Source organism: Lacerta agilis, chromosome 12 (assembly GCF_009819535.1).
Source record: "Lacerta agilis isolate rLacAgi1 chromosome 12, rLacAgi1.pri, whole genome shotgun sequence".
NCBI classification, from domain to species: domain Eukaryota; kingdom Metazoa; phylum Chordata; class Lepidosauria; order Squamata; family Lacertidae; genus Lacerta; species Lacerta agilis.
The window spans coordinates 18379650-18399656 of NC_046323.1; the positions used below are offsets into that span (position 1 = coordinate 18379650).

The following is a 20007-nucleotide window of genomic DNA, read 5'->3' on the forward strand; positions in this document are numbered from 1 at the left end:
TTTTTTAAAAAGTGTATATAAACACCTCCATGTTGTGCAATGCAAATTAAAAAATAAAAAATTATCACTGCTTTGCACAAAACAGGGTGTTATAGCCAATGCCAGTCCTGCTCTGCATAGGCCCACTGAAAGTAACAAACACCACAAACTCATATCCATTAATTTCAATGGATCTACTCTAAGTAGGACTAGCCCTGGATAAAACCCTAAGTTCTTGCCCCGTGGAGTATACAGACATTTCCTATTTGTGTCAATGTGACAAAGTTGCTTGTCTCCAAGCCCACCTTTGCACTCAGCTGCCTTTTTCCTCTGTGATGCAAGAGAAATTGCACACAGAACTAAGTGTAGTTATTTGATTCTTTTCTCATTTTACCAACCTACAATACAGGGCAGCTGCTGAGATGGAAGATGAGTATGGATGAACAGCTCCTGAACGCTATTCTCCCTGTACTTCTTTCCCATTGAAAATGCTTCTTCCTGCCTCCCTCCCTCTCTGCAGCTGCATTTATCCCTGCTGAAGGAGAACATACAGATATATGGCTGCATTAAGAGTAGATGAGATAGATGTCTCTTCTGGTTCATGAATCAACAAAAATGGCAGTTAAGCTTCCATTGTATAACGTTTTGCACATATGGCATTAAAAGCTGCAAGGAGACAGATTGGCACTTTAGGGCCAGGATCAGCTAAAAATAGCCGCATTTTGACTTGCTTCATTAACTGCTGGGCAAGGGGGGCGTGTTGCAGAATCAAATAACTTGGAAGAGGGAAAACGCTTTGTCAATTCAATGTCAAGTTTTTAGATGAGCTTTGATTTTCTTGAAGAAAAACATGGGCTTCAGAAGGAGCTTACTGGAGTCACACGAAACAGGTATGTGCTTGAAGTCAGGTCGCTTGGAGAAGCAACAAGCATCCACCACGCCTCTCCGGACAATTTCAGTTGAATTCTTGCAACCCAGTCCTTGTTTCACAACATGCAATAGGCCATACCTCATAGCAAGCCTTCTTAGAGATTGTGGAGCTCAGATTCGCCTGGGCTGCGAAGGGCCTCCTTTGTCTCTTATCTCCAGCAGGTATTTCAAATGTATGGGGGCTATATCTGCTGAGGGAAAGTCACTCTGCACGCACTCAGGGCTTACACACAACGTTACCTTTCGCCCTGCAATTTCCAGGCAGAGACCTGCACTTTAATGCTCTGTGTATCAGCATCCTCCCCCCTGAACTTTCCCCACCAAAACCCGCTCTTTAAAACTGAATCAGAGCAAACGTCAATTTGAGTTTTCTGTGGATTGGTGTCTACAATGGTTGGACACATGGAGACCCAGACTACAGCTGGAAAGAGCGGGAGAGAGATAAATGTGGATAAGCAATCATATAGTTGCTTCACGTGTTTGAGGGTTGAGCCCTGCCAAAGAGGTAAAAGTAAAGGTAAAGGACCCCAGGACGGATCAGTCCAGTCAAAGGCAACCATGGGGTTGCGGCACCCATCTCACTTTCAGGCCGAGGGAGCCAGCATTTGTCCACAATGTAATCGAAAAGAAGTTGGAGTTCTTATTGCCAAATACACTATAATGAATCCAAATAAGAACTCTGGCCTAAAGTTTTAACCAAAAAGCATACATTTACTCGTAAGTAATTCCAATTGTAATATCAATTCTGCAAAGAATTACAGTCTTAAACATAAAATAGTTTCATATAGAAAGTCTTCTAGAGATAGATGTCAAGGCTTCTCAAATACGTGTCAAATGTAGACCAGGGAGACCAGGACAGGGCCCCGTTTCGGCATGGATGCCTTCTTCAGCTGGCAATATCAAATAGCACAGAGTACAAGTTTCAGAATTTAACATTTTACAAAATCATTATTAAACAACATCAAACACGTTATATCAAAGTTTTAAACAAAAAAAATTTTTAAACAAAATTTTTAAGTATCATTCACTAAAGGTCATAATTCAACAACATCAGAAAAATTATTATTACAGGAAGTTTTAAGATTAACCAAAGTGGCTTTTCATAGTATTTGGTTCCTTACCTTGTTTTTTATGATAGAAGTATATATAAAAAATATATGGTGTCTGTTTCTTTGGTTCCTAAAAGGATATAGTGTCTGTAAATCATAGAAAAATGACTGTTACAATTTTACCATTAAATTGTATGCATGTGAAGTACAAGGTTATGTATCATCTCACCTTAGAGGAAGTTTTGCTGTGTTTTTCTGGCGTTTCCTACTAATGGGTGAGTTTGTGGCCTTATATCTGATAGGGGAGGAGATGGCCCCCTGTTCTTCTTAAAGGTATAATACTATCCAAAATCCTCAAGGACAAAGAGCACTGTGGTGATATTTTAAAGAAATGAAATGTATTCCTGGTGTTCATTCAGACCCTTGGGAGACATGGTTTCAAACAGATGAATGTATCTGGCTTCCTGTCTAGTGCATGGATGTGCCCCTGTAAAAAGATATACATAGGCAAGAGCACTAGACCGATAAAATTACGCATAAATGAACATCGATCACGGATCCGTAATAAGGTACTAGAAGCCCCTTTAGTGGAACATTATATACAACAAAAACACACAGAGGATGATTTTGTCTTCTTTATTATCTGGAAACCCAAAATAGACTTATATAACCGAAGAAATATTGAAAAACTTCTGTTACAACAGGAAGCCAGATACATTCATCTGTTTGAAACCATGTCTCCCAAGGGTCTGAATGAACACCAGGAATACATTTCATTTCTTTAAAATATCACCACAGTGCTCTTTGTCCTTGAGGATTTTGGATAGTATTATACCTTTAAGAAGAACAGGGGGCCATCTCCTCCCCTATCAGATATAAGGCCACAAACTCACCCATTAGTAGGAAACGCCAGAAAAACACAGCAAAACTTCCTCTAAGGTGAGATGATACATAACCTTGTACTTCACATGCATACAATTTAATGGTAAAATTGTAACAGTCATTTTTCTATGATTTACAGACACTATATCCTTTTAGGAACCAAAGAAACAGACACCATATATTTTTTATATATACTTCTATCATAAAAAACAAGGTAAGGAACCAAATACTATGAAAAGCCACTTTGGTTAATCTTAAAACTTCCTGTAATAATAATTTTTCTGATGTTGTTGAATTATGACCTTTAGTGAATGATACTTAAAAATTTTGTTTAAAACTTTGATATAACGTGTTTGATGTTGTTTAATAATGATTTTGTAAAATGTTAAATTCTGAAACTTGTACTCTGTGCTATTTGATATTGCCAGCTGAAAGAAGGCATCCATGCCGAAACGGGGCCCTGTCCTGGTCTCCCTGGTCTACATTTGACACGTATTTGAGAAGCCTTGACATCTATCTCTAGAAGACTTTTCTATATGAAACTATTTTATGTTTAAGACTGTAATTCTTTGCAGAATTGATATTACAATTGGAATTACTTACGAGTACAGTATTCTTTTTGGTTAAAACTTTAGGCCAGAGTTCTTATTTGGATTCATTATAGAGCATTTGTCCACAGACAGCTTTCTGGGTCATGTGGCCAGCATGACTAAACTGCTTCTGGTGCAACGGAACACCATGACAGAAACCAGAGCACACGGAAACACCGTTTACCTTCCCGCCACAGCGGTACCTATTTATCTACTTGTACTGGGGTGGCTTTTGAACTGCTAGGTTGGCAGGAGCTGGAATAGAGCAACAGGAGCTCACCCAGTCACGAGGAATAGAACTGCAGACCTTCTGATCGGCAATTCCAAGAGGCTCAGTGGTTTGGACCACAGCGCCACCCGCATCCCCTACCTGCCAAAGAGACTGGGTTTCAGAGTTGGGTCCTGGTCAACCCGACTGATAGTTAAGCCCTCTAAATAGCATGAAGCAAAACTAACAGCAGATACCAACACTGTAGTACAATGGCTAGAACCTTTTTTTGTTGTTGCATAACCTATCAACATGGGGCATCCACCGACAGCTTTATCTTGCTCAACTCCCATTCTATTCAATGGGGCTTGCTCAGCAGAAATTCCATGCAGATTCCCTAGCTTGAGCACAAAAAAGCTAGAAGCCCACTGCTCTTCATGTTACCTAGATTCGGATCCAGACTAGAAGCAGCCTTGCAAGCAGGACTCATACTTCCACCACTGGGTTGCTCTAGAGAGGAGGGGCTTGCACTGTAAGGAACAGACCTTACCACAGGGGGGCGGCTGATAACTGCAAGGAGACAGAAATAAAACAACATTGAATGTAGGAATGATCAGCATAAGTAGAGCCCCCCTGACGCTATTTACATGTTCAGGGAATCTTCCAGTTGGTGTTAATGGCAGCTTTCCTTGAAATGCAAATAGCAGCTTCAGAGGGGGGATGTAGTCAGGAAGAGAAAGGGTGAATTTTCCCATTCCCCACCCCACGGGCAGCTCAGGCTGTCCCAAAAGCTGCTGTCTGCATAGCATCCATGTCTATTTGACTTTCATTCTGTCCTGCACCACATTACATTTACCTGTCTGGATGCCTAGCTGGGCCCTTCGAGAAGGAAGATGCTATGAAATCTGGATCCCAGATAGGAGAACTTTGACTGTACACCTCTTCCTCCAGCATGGACAGGAACCTTAACACAGGAATTGACGCAGCTTAATAGACGGGAGTCCTTATCTACCTTGAAAACATACCTTGCTTCATAATAATATAATTTCAGAAAGCTATCAAAACAGAAACAAGCGGAACAAACAAAAAACACTTTTGGAAAAATGGCCCGTTGCAATTTCTGATGAAACCTATAACAGTTGAGAGGAAAAAGCACAGCACTGATGTGAAACCATCTGCTTATATATCTAATGCATTTGTTAGATGCTTATAAAAATTCTTGAGCTACTCTAGCTGGCGTTACTACTCATCACAAATGTCCGACAATTGTCACCGCCATGTTTTTTTTTTAAATTCCCCCCTTCTCTACATTGTATAAAGTCATTTACAGTATGATCCTATCCTTGTCTACTCAGGAGTAAGTACTTTTTAGTTCATAGGGCTGACTCCCAGGTAAGTGGGTACAGGGCTGCAGCCTTAGAAGCTCACAAGTTTGTTTTGGAGTATTTTCTATACCAGGGATGAGGAACCTGAAGCCCTCTAGATGTCATTGGGCTCCAAATGCCATCAATTTCAGCCAGCATGGCCAATTCTCAAGGACAGGAGTTGTAGTCCAGCAGCATGGGGTGGGGGTGGGGGCCTTGGGTTTCTCATTCCTGCTTTAGAACCATTAGAAGTGAGCTTTTACTTTCTGTCCTGTCCCTGGGGCTAGTTCATGGAGGTGCTGCCTTTAAGGTCACAACAGAAAATGAATTCCCAAAACTCCCTAGCAACATTTATGCTAGAAGATACTGGAAAGCCTTCACTATTTAGGCCTGTAAATAACTATAAAAAAGAAGTTGAACAAACACTTAAACAAGTTTAAGCTGCCATTATGCAGATCCTGCTAGGCAACAGATCACATTTTAGGAATAATACTAGAGCGCTTCCTTTGAAACATCTAAATATCTGACCGGGCTACGCATTAAGATGACATCATGCAATATTAGAAAATCTTCATAGTATTAAGGATATGCCTGCTTAATCCTTTCCTTGAGGTCTGTTGAGAATCCTGCTTTGAAAAATAGAACTCGCTCAGAATTCTAAACCGAAGTTTGACCAGCTGAGTCCACTCGTTTTGTGTGAAAATATTGCTTGCAGCAAGAATTATTATCAAAAATGGTTTAACGTTCATGTAAGGCTTGCAAGCCCCAGCAAACTCAGTGGGACTTCTTTTTACATAGGACATTGCATGGGATTGCACTAAACCATGGTTTATGACAGCAGGAGAATGCTATATCCTACCTGTGGCCTTCCAAAGGGCTTCTCTTTGGCCACTGGCGATGCTGGACCAGAGAGGTCTTTGATATGATCCAGCACAGCTCTTCTTATCACCAGTATATCTGGACTACAGACCTCTGATTTAAAGTCAGTTAAAACACACCAGGGCAATAACCCGGGTTGCATGGTTCAGCTCGTAAGAATGAACTCTGGATTAATATAAACCAAGCTCTCTACACCAAACCCAGCACGTGAAAGCAGAGCAAGAGGTATGTGTGGTCTCTGTGCTCATTTACAGCTTCATGTGCCGTGGGTTTTACAAAATCCTCAATGAGTGTCTGAATTAGCCAATCTGTCTCCGGGTGCAAAGCCAACAAAACCACATTACTCATTAGTAAGAAAAATATATTATCAGCCTGCTTAACACATCATCATGACAGTCCTCATTCGGGTGATTTGCAAGCATAATTCCAAGATGCATTAGTCAACTATAATTGCCTTCAGTGTGGTGGAAATATGGCATTTGTTGTGGTTATGTCACTGGTGATCAAATTAAGGTACACCCTAACTAATCCCCAGTCCAGTCTTTCTCCAACCTGGTGCCTTCAAGATGTTGTGGACTCCAACTCCCATCAGTCTCAGCCATCAAGATCAATGGTCAGGGATGGTGGGAGTTGTGGTCCAAAACATCTGGAGGGCACCAGGCTGGGGAAGGCTGCCCTAGATCTCAAATTCTGAAAGAGAAAGAAACTGTTCCATGAGATGGTGCGAAAACAGCCAGCTCATCAAAACGGCACAGGCTAGTTATGTTTAAAAAGCAAAAAAACAAAAACAAACCACAAACCCCCTTAGTAATCTTCATCCACGTTTTGTTCCCACACCCTTAGTTCTAAGAGAAGCAAGCCTAGATAGACAGCATAAAGATCTATTTTATCTTTATCCTTATCCTATTTGTTCTCTGAAAGATCCGAGTGTGTGGAAGCTTGCAACATCAGACATTTAACTTATCTCATCAGAGACACTACTTTGCCAATGTTTCTTCATGATGAAGCAGTCACTATTTAAAGTGCTGCATGTTACTGCAGAGCAATTTGTTCTTTGCTAAACCAGCAGCTTTTAAAAAAAAAGGCACATGTACCTTTTGCTATTGTCCCACTAATGTGTTTGAAATGCAAGCAGTCATGAATAAATTATTCCTGTTGCAGTACAATTATTATGTAAACTGACATCTTCATGGCTTTCCCCACCAAGCTGCACGGCAAGACACGCTACACATAAGTCACTGCACTGTGTTGATAGGTCTAAAAATGCAGGCGAGTAGCTTCTGCTAAATTATTGAAAATGAAATCAAGGGAAACAAGATACTTGAACTCATTAGGGTACAAAAGACCACCTTCAAATCCTACCACACAGACACATCAACTAATACAGCATAAAATATTTATATTAAATGTTAGTCTTTGAATAACACAAATATTTTAGAGACCAACTAACTTCGTTCTTGGTATGAGCTTTCGTGTGCATGCACACACTTCTTCAGATACACTGAAACAGAAGTCACCAGACCCTTATATATACTGTAGCGAGGAGGGTGGGGAGGGGTATTACTCAGAAGCGTAGTGGGAATGGGTGATTGGCTGATAGGTGAGGTAAACCTGGTTGACGACTGTTAACGACTGCAATTGGTCTTACAGGAAAAGGCAAGGGGTAAGATGGCTAAAAATAGCTTTGTCATATATAGTGAGATAAGAATCCAATGTGCTATTATTAATATTTTTTCTTTTTTTGACATTGTTAATCTGTAGAAATAGGTATATTTGTTTTAAAATGTATGAATGATGTATAGCTTTGTTCTTTTCTTTGTTTGTTTGTTGTTTGTATGTTTATTTGTTGATGTTGTAAAAAAAAACAAACGAATAAAAAGATTAGAAAAAAAGAATCCAATGTCTCTATTCAGACCAGGTCTCTCCATGGTTTTAAGTTGGTAATAAGTTGCATTCAGCAACTTCTCTTTCTAGTCTATTTCTGAAATTCCTTGGGTAATAAGACAGCTACTTTGAGATCTTGTATAGAATGTCCTGGGAGACTGATTGTTCTCCTACTAGTTTCTCTGTCTTGGATTCCTGATGTCAGTGTTATGCCTGGCTTGGAGTATACATTTTTGCTCGGTGAACAGAAGGAGCTTCTGTTACTGCAGGACCGCTTTCCGACGAGCGGCAAGCTCTCTCCAAGCCACACAGTGAAAACTCAGGTTCTGAGCCAATGTTTATCACATTATACATATCTTACGAAAATCATTAAGATCACTTAATTGAAAGCTAGACCAAATTCCACTGAGATTTTTTTTTTAAAAAATATTTCACTGCATTTTCATCCTGCTTTTCTGCCTATGCCCAAACAGAACCGCATACAAAGGCCCACTTCACACGTAACGCTATGCCAAACATGTCTTAGTGTAAATGGAAAAAAGTGGGATTCCCAGAGCTAAGATAGCAGCCACAGCACTCCTTCCCCAGGGCCTGGCACTACTCAAAGCTAAGCTATGGTTTGATGTAGCATTACTTCAAACCCAGGCTCATGGATTGTCTCCTGCAAACCACAAAATGCAACATGTACATTTCTACTGCATGACTAATGCCGTGTGTTATACATAGGACTGCCTCTGAAGATGGTACGGAAACTTAAGCTCGTGCAGAATTCAGTGGCCAGGTTGCTCAATGGAACAAGACACTTTGAGCATATTACACCAATCCTGGTCCGACTGCACTGGCTGCCAATTAGTTCCCAGGTGCAATTCAAAGAGCTGCTTTTGACCTATAAAGCCTTAACGTCTCAGGACCGCAATACCTCAAGGACCGCCTCTCTCCAAATGAACCAACCTGGACCCTGAGATCATCACCTGAGGCCTTCTTTGTGTTCTGTCAGTGTTTGGAAAGGAAAAGGTTCTGACCTCCTTTGCCTGGTCCTCAGACCATAGTCGGCACAAAGAGCACTTTGCAGAATGCTGCTTTTATTCTAAAAAAAAGTCTTCTTCAACCATGACCAACAGCTTTATACATACCAAAAACAGCCAACTTTCTACCATCCAACCAACCCACAACACACACAATCAATGACCACTCTATATATACAGACATATGTAGGTAAAAGGTTGCATGAGTCATGCAGGCTTTGCTGACTCAGTTCATGCTGACTCAGTTCCTTTTGTATTAAAGAAACAGCGGCTAATTTTAAGCCGTGACATGTTCCTCCTCCTCGAGAGGTCCGGAGGGTGTCAACACGAGAAAGGGCCTTTTCTGTTGTGGCTCTCCATTTGTGGAATGCTTTTCCCAGAGGTTTGGCCTTCATGATACACCTTTAAGTGTCAGGCAAAAATGTTCCTCTTCAACCAGGCCTTGGGCTGATTAACATCCGATACCCTTTTAAATGTTTCGTGTGAGGTGGAGTTTATTAGTTTGTTTTCGTTTTTATTATGTATTTTGCACTTTTATATTATATTTTTATGTTGTGAACTGCCCTGAGATCTGCGGATGAAGGTCGGTATAGAAATAATAATAATAATAATAATAATAATAATACTAATAATAATAATAATACATTTTAAGTTAATCAGAAAGTTCACAACAACAGCAAATTACTTAGGGAAATGGTGTGAGTATTAAGCGTTCGTTTCTCAGGTGGAAGCTTGTCCTTTCCTGTCTTGCGTGTTCTAGGAGTTGCCTCTCATGACGGTAAAGACAGAGCGCAGCAGTGTTCTCCCAAAACTTGTGTGGTTTCGTATCGAGGTAGACTGTCACAAAACTGGGGGACATTGCAGTAACACAACACACCGGCGAAGGGGGAAATATTAAGATAGAATAAACCCAGGCAACAGATCCAACTAATATGAAAAAATAATCTCCTTTCGAAACCTAACTAATCTATTCACATCAATTCACCTTAGAGCAACAATCTACTGCATCCTCTTAACAAAAGTATATTTAATTAATATCCAGAATCACGACATTTGCTGCAAAGATCCGGTTAGAAAACACATTAAAATTCCGTAGCCTACATGCACACTAGAAAACTTCTAGGAGCTCCAAATTGTAGAATAAGAATTGCAAAACTGGGTCAAAAGTAAACCACTAGCTCTTCCAGCTCAGCCATCTACTTGACAGGTAACTAAACAAATGTAGGCTGACAACAAACCACAGAATCGTAGAATCGGTAGGGCTGGAAGTGACCCCAAGGGTCATCTAGTCCTGTAAACCTCCAAAAATGTATTTGTAAGTTTTTAGCTCTATCTTCAGTACATTTTATTTTATTTTATTGCTACATAGCGGCTGATACAAATATAGATTCTTCTGATGATAATGATGGTCACCTAGTCCAACCACCAGCAATGCAAGAACCACAGTGGAAGCGGGGATCTTCTCTAGATGCAATATAGTGTTGGTACCCTTCCCTGGAGAAATTTCAGGGAAACAGAACAGGCCCATGAGGCGTGCAAAAAGCCTTCCTTGTCCCCACTAGCCACGGTTTGATGACTGGCAGCGGACAGGACCTTTTGTACGAGGCACTAAAATGTGTTGGGAGTGGATTTGTTTTAGGAAGGACTGTGCAGAAATTTCCCTGGCAGCTGACTCTAGCATTGTAGCAATCATGGTTTGCTTGCCAAATCCTGCCCAAATGCTGGGCAATATGCAGACGTAGGCAGGTATCTCTCAACAGAACTTGCACCTGTTTACCTGGAAAAACAAATTTCATTACGCACCCTCCTAAAGGCTTGGCGGGGTGGCGCTGTGGTCTAAACCACAGAGCCTAGGGCTTGCCGATCAGAAGGTCGGCCAGTTCGAATCCCCCACGACGGGGGTGAGCTTACCGTTGTTTGGTCCCAGCTCCAAAGTGCAAGTAGATACATAGGTACCGCTTCGGCAGGAAGGTAAACGGTGTTTCCATGCGCTGCTCTGGTTCGCCAGAAGCGGCTAGTCATGCTGGCCCATGACCTGGAAGCTGTCTGCGGACAAACGCCAGCTCCCTTACTTTTGTTTTCTGCTCCTTGGTTGCAATTTTAAAACTTGTATTTGTGCTGTGGTTTGATTCCCTATGACTCCAAGGTCTATGTATGCTGTAACCTTTATGTTATATATTCCATATTTTATGTTTTTATGGGCTTCTAGCCGCAATAAATTTGAATTTGAAATTTTGCGGACAAAACGCCGGCTCCCTTGCCCTATAGAGCGAGATGAGTGCCTCAACCCAGAGTCATCCGTGACTGGATCTAATGGTCAGGAGTACCTTTACTTTTTTAAAGGCTTGGCCACAAAACCAGAGACATCTGCAACAGGAGCATTGTTAGGCAGCAGCAAAAGACAGGGCAAAATAAGGACGCCTCAACCAGGAGCAAGAAAATTTTTAACGGGGAATGGTGTGGCCATATCCTTGCCCTGCTGCCGTTCCTGCTTCTGGTCATCACAGGGATATTCGAACTGGAACTCATAGGTTGTGCTTTTGTCTACAGCTTGACCCTACGAACAGACTTTCCCTCCATATATTCATCTGATCAGTCTAAATCAAGTTAATAATTATGAAGTCACGAATATTGGTCCCACGCTGTATGTAATAGGGGAAAGGGCAAATGGCACCCACTACCTACCGGAACTGATCCCCCAGGTACAAATGAATACCTGAAACAAGACATTGTTACCTTGTGTAGTTCACTTTGTAGCTGGCAATGTCGTCATAGGTGACTCTGTCTTCGCTGGGAAGTTGTCTCCAGGTGCCAGTAGTTGATGCGATTCAGGAACATTTTAGCCAGCTCTACTATCGTTTGCCTCTCTTCGATGGTAAGGACTAATTGTATTGCACAAAATTATTAACTCCCTTAAAAAGAGAGGACAGTAAATAAGACCATCTGTAAACCAAAAGGAAGACGAGGCTCTAAAATGCATATTTCCTATTTAAACGACTGCATTCTCCCTAGTAGCTAGTTGAGGTCCACTTCACATTTATCTTTTGCAAAATCCACAACAGCACAGGTGCACACATGTAAGCATTCTCTGGAAGTATGAAACCGAAACCACCTCTTAAATAAAAGTAAGGACTTTCACCCACAGATGTAGCTTGTCGAATGACCATGAAACTGGCGTCACAGATCATCTAAGAGTCAAATGAATTTGGATCCAACTTTCACCCAGACTCTACAGAAAGCAAAGTGCGTGTTTGTGTGTGTTTTGTCTATCTGTCAGCTGTGACCTGGATAAGAGATGCAACAAGGACAGGGCAGTGCAGGCTCTTTGTTCAAAATTCCAAATGTGCCCCAAACAGGTTTGCGCTGCCTGATTTTAGTACAGCTGACGGCCGTGAGTGGGGTTTTTAAGCTCCCCGCTTCAAGCAGCAGACTACCCTCCACCGCTCGCAACTCACAAAAAGTCCGAATGAAATTGCAGAAGTGGTGAAAGGGGGCAGCGGGTCTTTTCTAACTGCAGTCCAGAGGTGCATATGTGCTCCCATTGGTAAGCATGGAAACCACAGCTGAGGGAGTGTTCCCAATAACAAGGAAGCCCCACTTCTGAACATGAATTGACTCTGCACCAGCCAAGCTAACTTCAGGCAACTAGCATGGCATAGCTAGTCTGTAGTACTTGTTTCTCACTGGGTACTTAATCTGTAACACCCACCTAATATTCCTAAAAAGTCTTTAGTCATCATTCTTAGCCCCAAGTCAGCAAGACTCTTCATGTACTGATAGGAGATGCTTCTGTATAGATGTACTTTACCTGTTCAATACTAGGTTTCTCAAATGGGGGGCTCTCCAAAGATCCTTCTACAACAGGTTTTCCCATCTGTAGTATACACTTCCTCAAAAGCTGTTAAAAAGAGATTTGTTTAAAAATAAATTCATTTAAAGAAAATCGAAAATTCTTTCTAGTAGCACCTTAGAGACCAACTGAGTTTGTTCCTGGTATGAGCTTTCGTGTGCATGCACACTTCTTCAGATACCAGGAACAAACTCAGTTGGTCTCTAAGGTGCTACTAGAAAGAATTTTCGATTTTGTTTGACTATGGCAGACCAACACGGCTACCCACCTGTAATTTAATTTAAAAGGTTACTAACTAGGGCTGGGTGATAACTGGTTTTCAATATTGCGATATATCACCAGCTAAACATCTCAATGTATCAATATATCACGATATCTGAAATAAGGGAAGGAACTACGCAGGGGGCAAACAGGACAATGTCCTGGCAACTGCTGCTACTTAAGGGTCTAAAACTGACAAATGTTTAAATTATCCATCACCTCATGGTCACTTTCAGCAGCAGGCAAGCCAAAATGGCACCAATGAGACTTTTGGGTTTTGGGTTCTGGCTAATCTGGCAGTCCCAGATTATTTGTATTCACTATGACTCAGCACCATACTTTGGATTGTCCTGAGTACACCATTCAATGAAGCCATCCTGTTTGTGAAAGAACTTCTGCTTGTGCAATGGAACTTTCCCCTTCCTCTCTCCTCCCCACATGCCCCAAATCTGTTCTGCAGGTCCCTGAGGCCTCTGGAGGAGATCTGCAGGGGTCATGGGGGGGAGGCATGTGGCAAGAGAAAAGGGAGGGGAAGAGATCCGTGCACCAAAGGGATGTTTCACTGGATAGAACTATGGTTTGCAACTACAACAATTACCTACAGACTCTACTGTATATAGAGGAAAGGCACTAGAATTACTGTCAAACTAATTGATGGTAACATTGCTCAGTTTTTGCATCAATCTCTATGTATGTTTTACCGCAAGACAGCAGCAGCAGCACTGAATGTATTCCGGGAAACAAAACAAAAACAAAACAAAACGGCAACTTGCCTTGAACAAGTAAAAGTAGACTTGCTTGGTATCTGCATCTTCTTCCTTGTGAACACAGGCAAAAGATACTCGACATCCAGCACAATCCCCAAGAGCCTGTTCATTTTCGTCTCAGATACATTCTCCAAATGGGAAACGTGAGCAGCTAAACAAACAAGTAAATCCAAAGCTTAAAGGGAAAGACCTGAGCAAATGGAAGCATTTATCTGTTCTTTGTTAAATTGGCCTGTCTCGGGAATGGGCAACCGACACACATAAACCAAAGCAAGCTCATGGAGAATCTTTTTTTCAACCCGCTAGAGATGCTATCAAATTTGTTTAAGGTCTCACCAGTAAGAAACTGAAAGACATTAACACATCAAGTATTTTTCACATCCAAACAGTTACCGTCAGATTTACACCCTGCTGTGTTAACCTAAAATCAGTATTTGATGCAGCAAAAGCTGTGTTTATTTTCAATTTTTATGTAACACTTGAAACAATAACAAAATTTCAAATGTAAAAAACCACACAATTAATATTGACTCCCCTTCCCCCCCTTTTCCACCACAAATTCTAATTTCTCCCCATTTTATATCTCAGTATTTTTAACAGCTGAATTTATTCTATTACTGTTAACTTTTTAATGTGCTTGCAATATTTCTCCAAATAATCTGTAAAACATTTCCAATCTTCCTTGAATGGTTTTTTTTTACCCTGATCTCTTACTCTTATCTGTCCATCTTGCCCTTTCTATATATTCTATTAGCTTCGTCTGCCATTCTTCCTTCGCTTGTATTGCATCTTCCCTCCAATTCTGAGCATACACCATTCATGCTGCTGCAAAAACTGTATTATTAGCAGTGGCTCATGGCATGTTGAGGTGGCGATACTCATCTGACCTCCGGTCGGTCGTGTTGCTGCGTCTTACCGAGAGGGGGGGGGGCAAGGCCAGTGCAGAGCGAACACAGTGGTGAAGTCCATTTGTGGCTCCGCTCCTGTAGGGCGTTTGCACTGCACTGACCTCCCTGCCACCCTACTGCTCTACCTCTCAGTAAGTCACAACAACATGACCAACCACAGGGCAGGTGAGCACTACCATCCCACCACACTGTCCACTGCTGATTATTAACCATTATGTGTAGTAAACTATAGAGTAGGGCATGAATCAGTCTTGTTTTCTTCTACCTTTACATCCAGTTTCAGAAAATGTTATCTCTCCTGTCCTTTATAGTGTGCCATTTAAGATTCTCCATAGCTGAGAAAAACATTGATTATCTACTGTGTTGATAGGTCTGGGCAATATATTGATATATAATCCAAAACCAGTTTATAATAATATTATTTAATAATTTATTATTTGTACCACGCCCATCTGGCTGAGCTTCCCCAGCCACTCTGGGAGGCTCCCAAAACGAATGTTAAAACAATACAGCATTAAATATTAAAAACGTCCCTAAACAGGGCTGCCTTCAGATGTCTCTTAAAAATACGATAGCTGCTTATTTCCTTGACCTCTGATGGGAGGGCATTCCACAGGGCGGGTGCCACTACCGAGAAGGCCCTCTGCCTGGTTCCCTGTAGCTTTGCTTCTCACAGTGAGGGAACCGCCAGAAGGCCCTCGGTGCTGGATCTCAGTGTCTGGGCTGAACGATGTAGGTGGAGACGCTCCTTCAGGTATACAGGACCGAGGCCGTTTAGGGCTTTAAAGGTCAACACCAACACTTTGAATTGTGCTCAGAAACGTACTGAGAGCCAATGTTTGAAGTCCATGTTGTGATATTGGTTTCATAATTTTTGACGTGGCAATATATCACAAACCATGCTATGAGAATGTTCCTTACAAATTCATATGTGAGAGATTTCTGTATGTCTGCTAGTAGGAAAGCGATCTGGTTACAGTTTAGATATGTGAGGAGTCCCTAAATTTCTCCAGAATAATACTGTCGATCTGAGATTTCTCACTTATTTCATTCTATGGTGCATTTAGGTCTCAGGGATTTGCAAAAGATTATTTGCAAGATCTCTGGTGTAACTTTGTTGGAACAAATTAGTTCTCCTAAATGTCATCAGGCTACCATAAGAATGCACAGGTGCTATAGCGTAAAAACTTGGGAGCAAAATTATTTCCTAGGCTACAAGAAGCATATCCCTGAGAACCGAAGAAAAGCAAATGCTTCAATGTCTTAGAAGCTTAATAAATGGCAGTTGTAACCATCTAACAGCAGGAGGCTAATTGGGAAATTAGTTACACTGTCATTTTAATGACAGCAGGGTCTGAACTGTGAAGACACTTCTGTTATCAGCTCCTATTCTCAATAGATTATCTATTCTCTCCAAAGGAGAGAGAAAGGAGTCCGACATTTCTGAGCCTGTTCAGACTCAAGGTCTTATTGTCCCTGCAGATCTAACCAAATGTATTCAGTGGCCCTATGCTATTATAAGAAAGCCATTCTGTTTTCCATTCTACGGTATTTAAACTTACCTCCAATCCTCACAAATAAAGAGAATATTAGAGAATACCTTACTACATAGATATTCAGCAATCATTAGCATACTAGTCATAGAAAGCTGTTTTTAATTTTAATATATTTATGTTTTGAGTACGGCAATATTGAATTTTAGAAAACTTGTACATTTTGCAGCATTCTTGTGGAGCTCTGACTCCATTTTTGGTACAAAATTGCCTCCATAGATCTGCTGAAGAAATTGCTAACAAACAACAGCAGAATGGCATGGCATTATCTTTGAATCCTGCTTCTTTGCTACTTCTTGTTTTCCTTACTTAGTTGATCCGCGTAGGTATATGCATAACCTTCGGATTTATTTTGTTTTTGCAGCTGAACACATCTTGAGTCATTTAAATGTATTTTGTACACATTCCTGTGACGTGACAGGAAAACACTGTTCCAAGAGTCTGGCCTGGGAAAGCTATTTCATGCACTGAAATCCTGAATCCTTACCCAAATCCAGGTTGATAGATATAGCAAAACAAGCAGCCATGGAGGGCATTACATTTGAAGAATGGGGGGGGGACCCTATATATGTAATTTGACGTCTTGGCTAATAAGATCAGGTATTTTTGCTTTAAGGTTTCAAACTGCAGCCTTGAAAATAACTTTGGAAACTGCACCATACCGTAAAGTTATTTATGGTGCTTTCCCCCGCTTTTGGTTATTACAAAGAATTTTGAAGTGCTACATGAATCAGGTATTTCATCTTCCTAAAAAAATAAAAATGTGCGAGTTGAGTTATGTCCATGTGCTGCATAATCGCACATAAATGCATATACGTAACAACAAAAATAGGATTGTTGCACCTCACAGTACTTATCATAACAATTACGAATCTAGAACAATAACAGTGATGTGTTTTCCACATAAGGAATTCTGAGTGCAGAACTTGAGTGCCACAATATACTAGAGGCTTGTGTGTGTGTGTGGTGTGTGTGTTTGTTTGTTTGTTTGTTTAAATGATTTTACTACTATCCAGAGTAGGAGCAATAGATAACCATAAATTGCAAAATTCTACTTGAAAATGTTTGCATTACATCCTCTTTATATAATTATTTTACTTTAAAATTGTTTAACTGTAAGAATACCAACAAATAACAATAGAAAAAAGGAGAAGAATGATAACTAAAAGAGAACAAAAATTTATGCATTGTCAGGCCTCTGCAGAACTACTGAACATCTGGTCTCGGTTCTACCCTGTGCTCAGCTGTAACATATTTTCAAATAAACAGTATATTTAGGTCCGTTTGTTTTTTCTTAATTTATTCAATTTACTGTTACCTTTCCTGAACCTTATGGAACTGGGTGGGCTATGAACTTCAATTAAGTGCACCTTGGGAGTGCAGCAATACCAGTACCCAAAACTTTACTGTCGGTCAACTTTCGTATTTGGTTTGTTATGTGCTTAAGCCAAAATTGTTGTTTTGTTTTATTGCGATAACTGAATTTATTCTGTATTTGCTTAATTGCTGGATTTTGTTATTTTGAATAATAACAATTCTGAACAATTTGTGGTTGTTTTTTTTTTTTAATGTTTCTCCATTTTAATGTTGCAAATGGGTTTGCTGTAAGCCGCTTTTGGGCACAGGCTTTCTGTGGGAAAAGCGGCGTATAAGTAATAAATAATAAACAGAAATTCCAGAAGAGAATGCTACAAAACCTACCTAGTGCGTGATTACAGCTACGACATGGTTCGTTAAGACTCACAACCGCCTGCTGTAGTTCTGCTCTGGGTGGAGTTGGAGGCGGGTTAGGGTTTTTCCAGCCATTACATTTACAAGATTCCTCAGCCTGTAATTTTAAGAAAGTGGGGGGGGGTGGGGAATAGGGAGAGAGAGAGAGAGAGAGAGAGAGAGAGAGAGAGAGAGAGATTGAGATTGTACGAGTTTAGAGAATGTATCAACATTCCCCATATCTCTAGTAATGCTAGGAAATGAGAGCTTCTACATTGCCACAACAAAGCTATTTTCTTGACTTCTGTAAGATGCGCTTGTGTTTATACACAAACACAGAACAAGAACATAAGAAAAGTCCTTCTGGATCAATCACATTCCTATGGTAAGCCTGAAAAGCAAGACCTGAGCCCAACCGTTCTCAACCCACTTGTGATTCCAAGCAACTGGAATTCACTGGCTCTGACAATGGAGATAAAAGCATAGCTATCATTGCTAGTAGCCATCTTCTATGGATGTAAATACAGAATATTATTCTAAGCTCCTGCTCAAGTTAAGGGGGAAAGATGATGATATTCACCTGCATCCCACAAACATCTGCTCATAGCTGTCAACTTTTCCCTTTTCTTGCAAGGAATTCTATTTGGAATAAGGGAATTTCCCTTAAAAGGGGGAAAGGTTGACAGCTATGCATCTGCTACGAAGGGCTGGAACAGCCTGACGGAAAATAAGTACCGGTACCGGTAAAACCCTACCACCTATCATGAATGGAAGCCTCTGCTGGATCGTAGCCCCTTCACAAAAGAGTAACTCCAGATCTAAGCCATTACAGTATATAAAGATTACATACAGTATATTCTATATGCAAATTATACATTAGATGTGGAAGAAGTACTGGCTGAAAAAAAGTAGGCAACATCGTCAAAGGATCATTCTCCTAGCCATTAATGAACCAAAAGCTAAAATGCAGTTCTGGGCATGTGTTACATCTAATCATGATGTTATAGGTCAATGTTTTCTCACCCTTAAATGATTACACGTGCCAGAAACACTGTGGATTTCTACTAGGAAATTCCCATACATTTTAATGAAAACTTCCACAAAGGTTAGCATTAAACCTTTCATCTGTTTTTGTTTTTCCTGGAGGCCACCATCATTCTCGCTATCCCAAACGTAACATGCAGACAAAGCCTGGCATTGCTACTGAAGGAATTCAGTATTTTTTTAAATTAATAAAACACATCATAACACGCCAACACCATAGTTTTAGAGATACATACTGAAAAATTTCCTATTAATATTTTAGTAGCTTGGACTACGCTATTTATGCTAGTAATGTGCTTTCGAACATACTACATATATTACAGGAATCTGCAAACCCACAAAAAAACCTACTATCTTGCAGTCTTTCGTGTCTCAATAAGATCAGGCTTTCCCTCTGATCCACGTCTGGATTTTGTTACCTCCCAGTTTAGGAGTTCTAACAGAAAGATCACTAGAATCTGTAACTTTTCATGTTTCAGAGCAGAACACATCTGAAAGTTGTGCCAAAGCAACTTCCTTCCAACAACCATTTGTTTTATTTCACTTGCATGACAAATCTGTTGAACATCACAATGTGTTCATTTATTTATTTGCCCTTGGTGTGAACTCTGTGTATGTGTATGATTGTTTTTGTGTGTGGAGGGGAACTGTTTGTTTGTTTGTTTGTTTTACTAAGTATGCCTGCTTTTAAAAAAACATTGGAAGGGTTGCTTCCCAGGTTTGTAAAGGGTAAGCTTGCTTCTGTGGATCTGTAAATCACTGCTATAAGAAAAATAAATTTAAAAGCCTCTGTATGGCTCTCTCTCTCTCTCTCTCCTTCTCCCAAATATGAATAAGCACTTGATTTTTGAACACTGTGCCATAATTATCCCAGAGCCCCAAACCCATAAAGACTGAGTACCTACACAAAAATGTAGCACTACACACTAATTAGCATCAGAGATGCAAACAGATGTACCAATATTGTAGTCGGAAGAGCTAAACTGCCAGGAACGAATACCAACCCTCCTACAGGAACGGAGGGGGGGGGGGAAGTGTTTTGTTTTGCTGGCAGGCATTCGTTGCAGCTCTCAGTTTTATTTCCAGCAAGCTAATTCTTGTTAAACAACCAATCTCGGGTTCCG

At 40.7% G+C, this 20007-nt stretch overlaps 1 protein-coding gene across 1 annotated transcript in view; it reads right to left on the bottom strand.

The window, feature by feature from the left end:
* The window catches only part of KAT2B (lysine acetyltransferase 2B), a 41785-nt gene that overhangs the window by 11534 nt on the left and 10244 nt on the right, over positions 1–20007 (bottom strand). Inside the window, 15 exon segments of the mRNA XM_033165929.1 lie at positions 4083–4208; positions 4495–4525; positions 4527–4602; positions 9476–9495; positions 9498–9532; positions 9535–9561; positions 9564–9602; positions 9605–9663; positions 11518–11568; positions 11570–11660; positions 11663–11702; positions 12599–12688; positions 13675–13739; positions 13742–13819; positions 17831–17957. Of these exon segments, the coding sequence (XP_033021820.1) occupies positions 4083–4208; positions 4495–4525; positions 4527–4602; positions 9476–9495; positions 9498–9532; positions 9535–9561; positions 9564–9602; positions 9605–9663; positions 11518–11568; positions 11570–11660; positions 11663–11702; positions 12599–12688; positions 13675–13739; positions 13742–13819; positions 17831–17957 (955 nt within the window).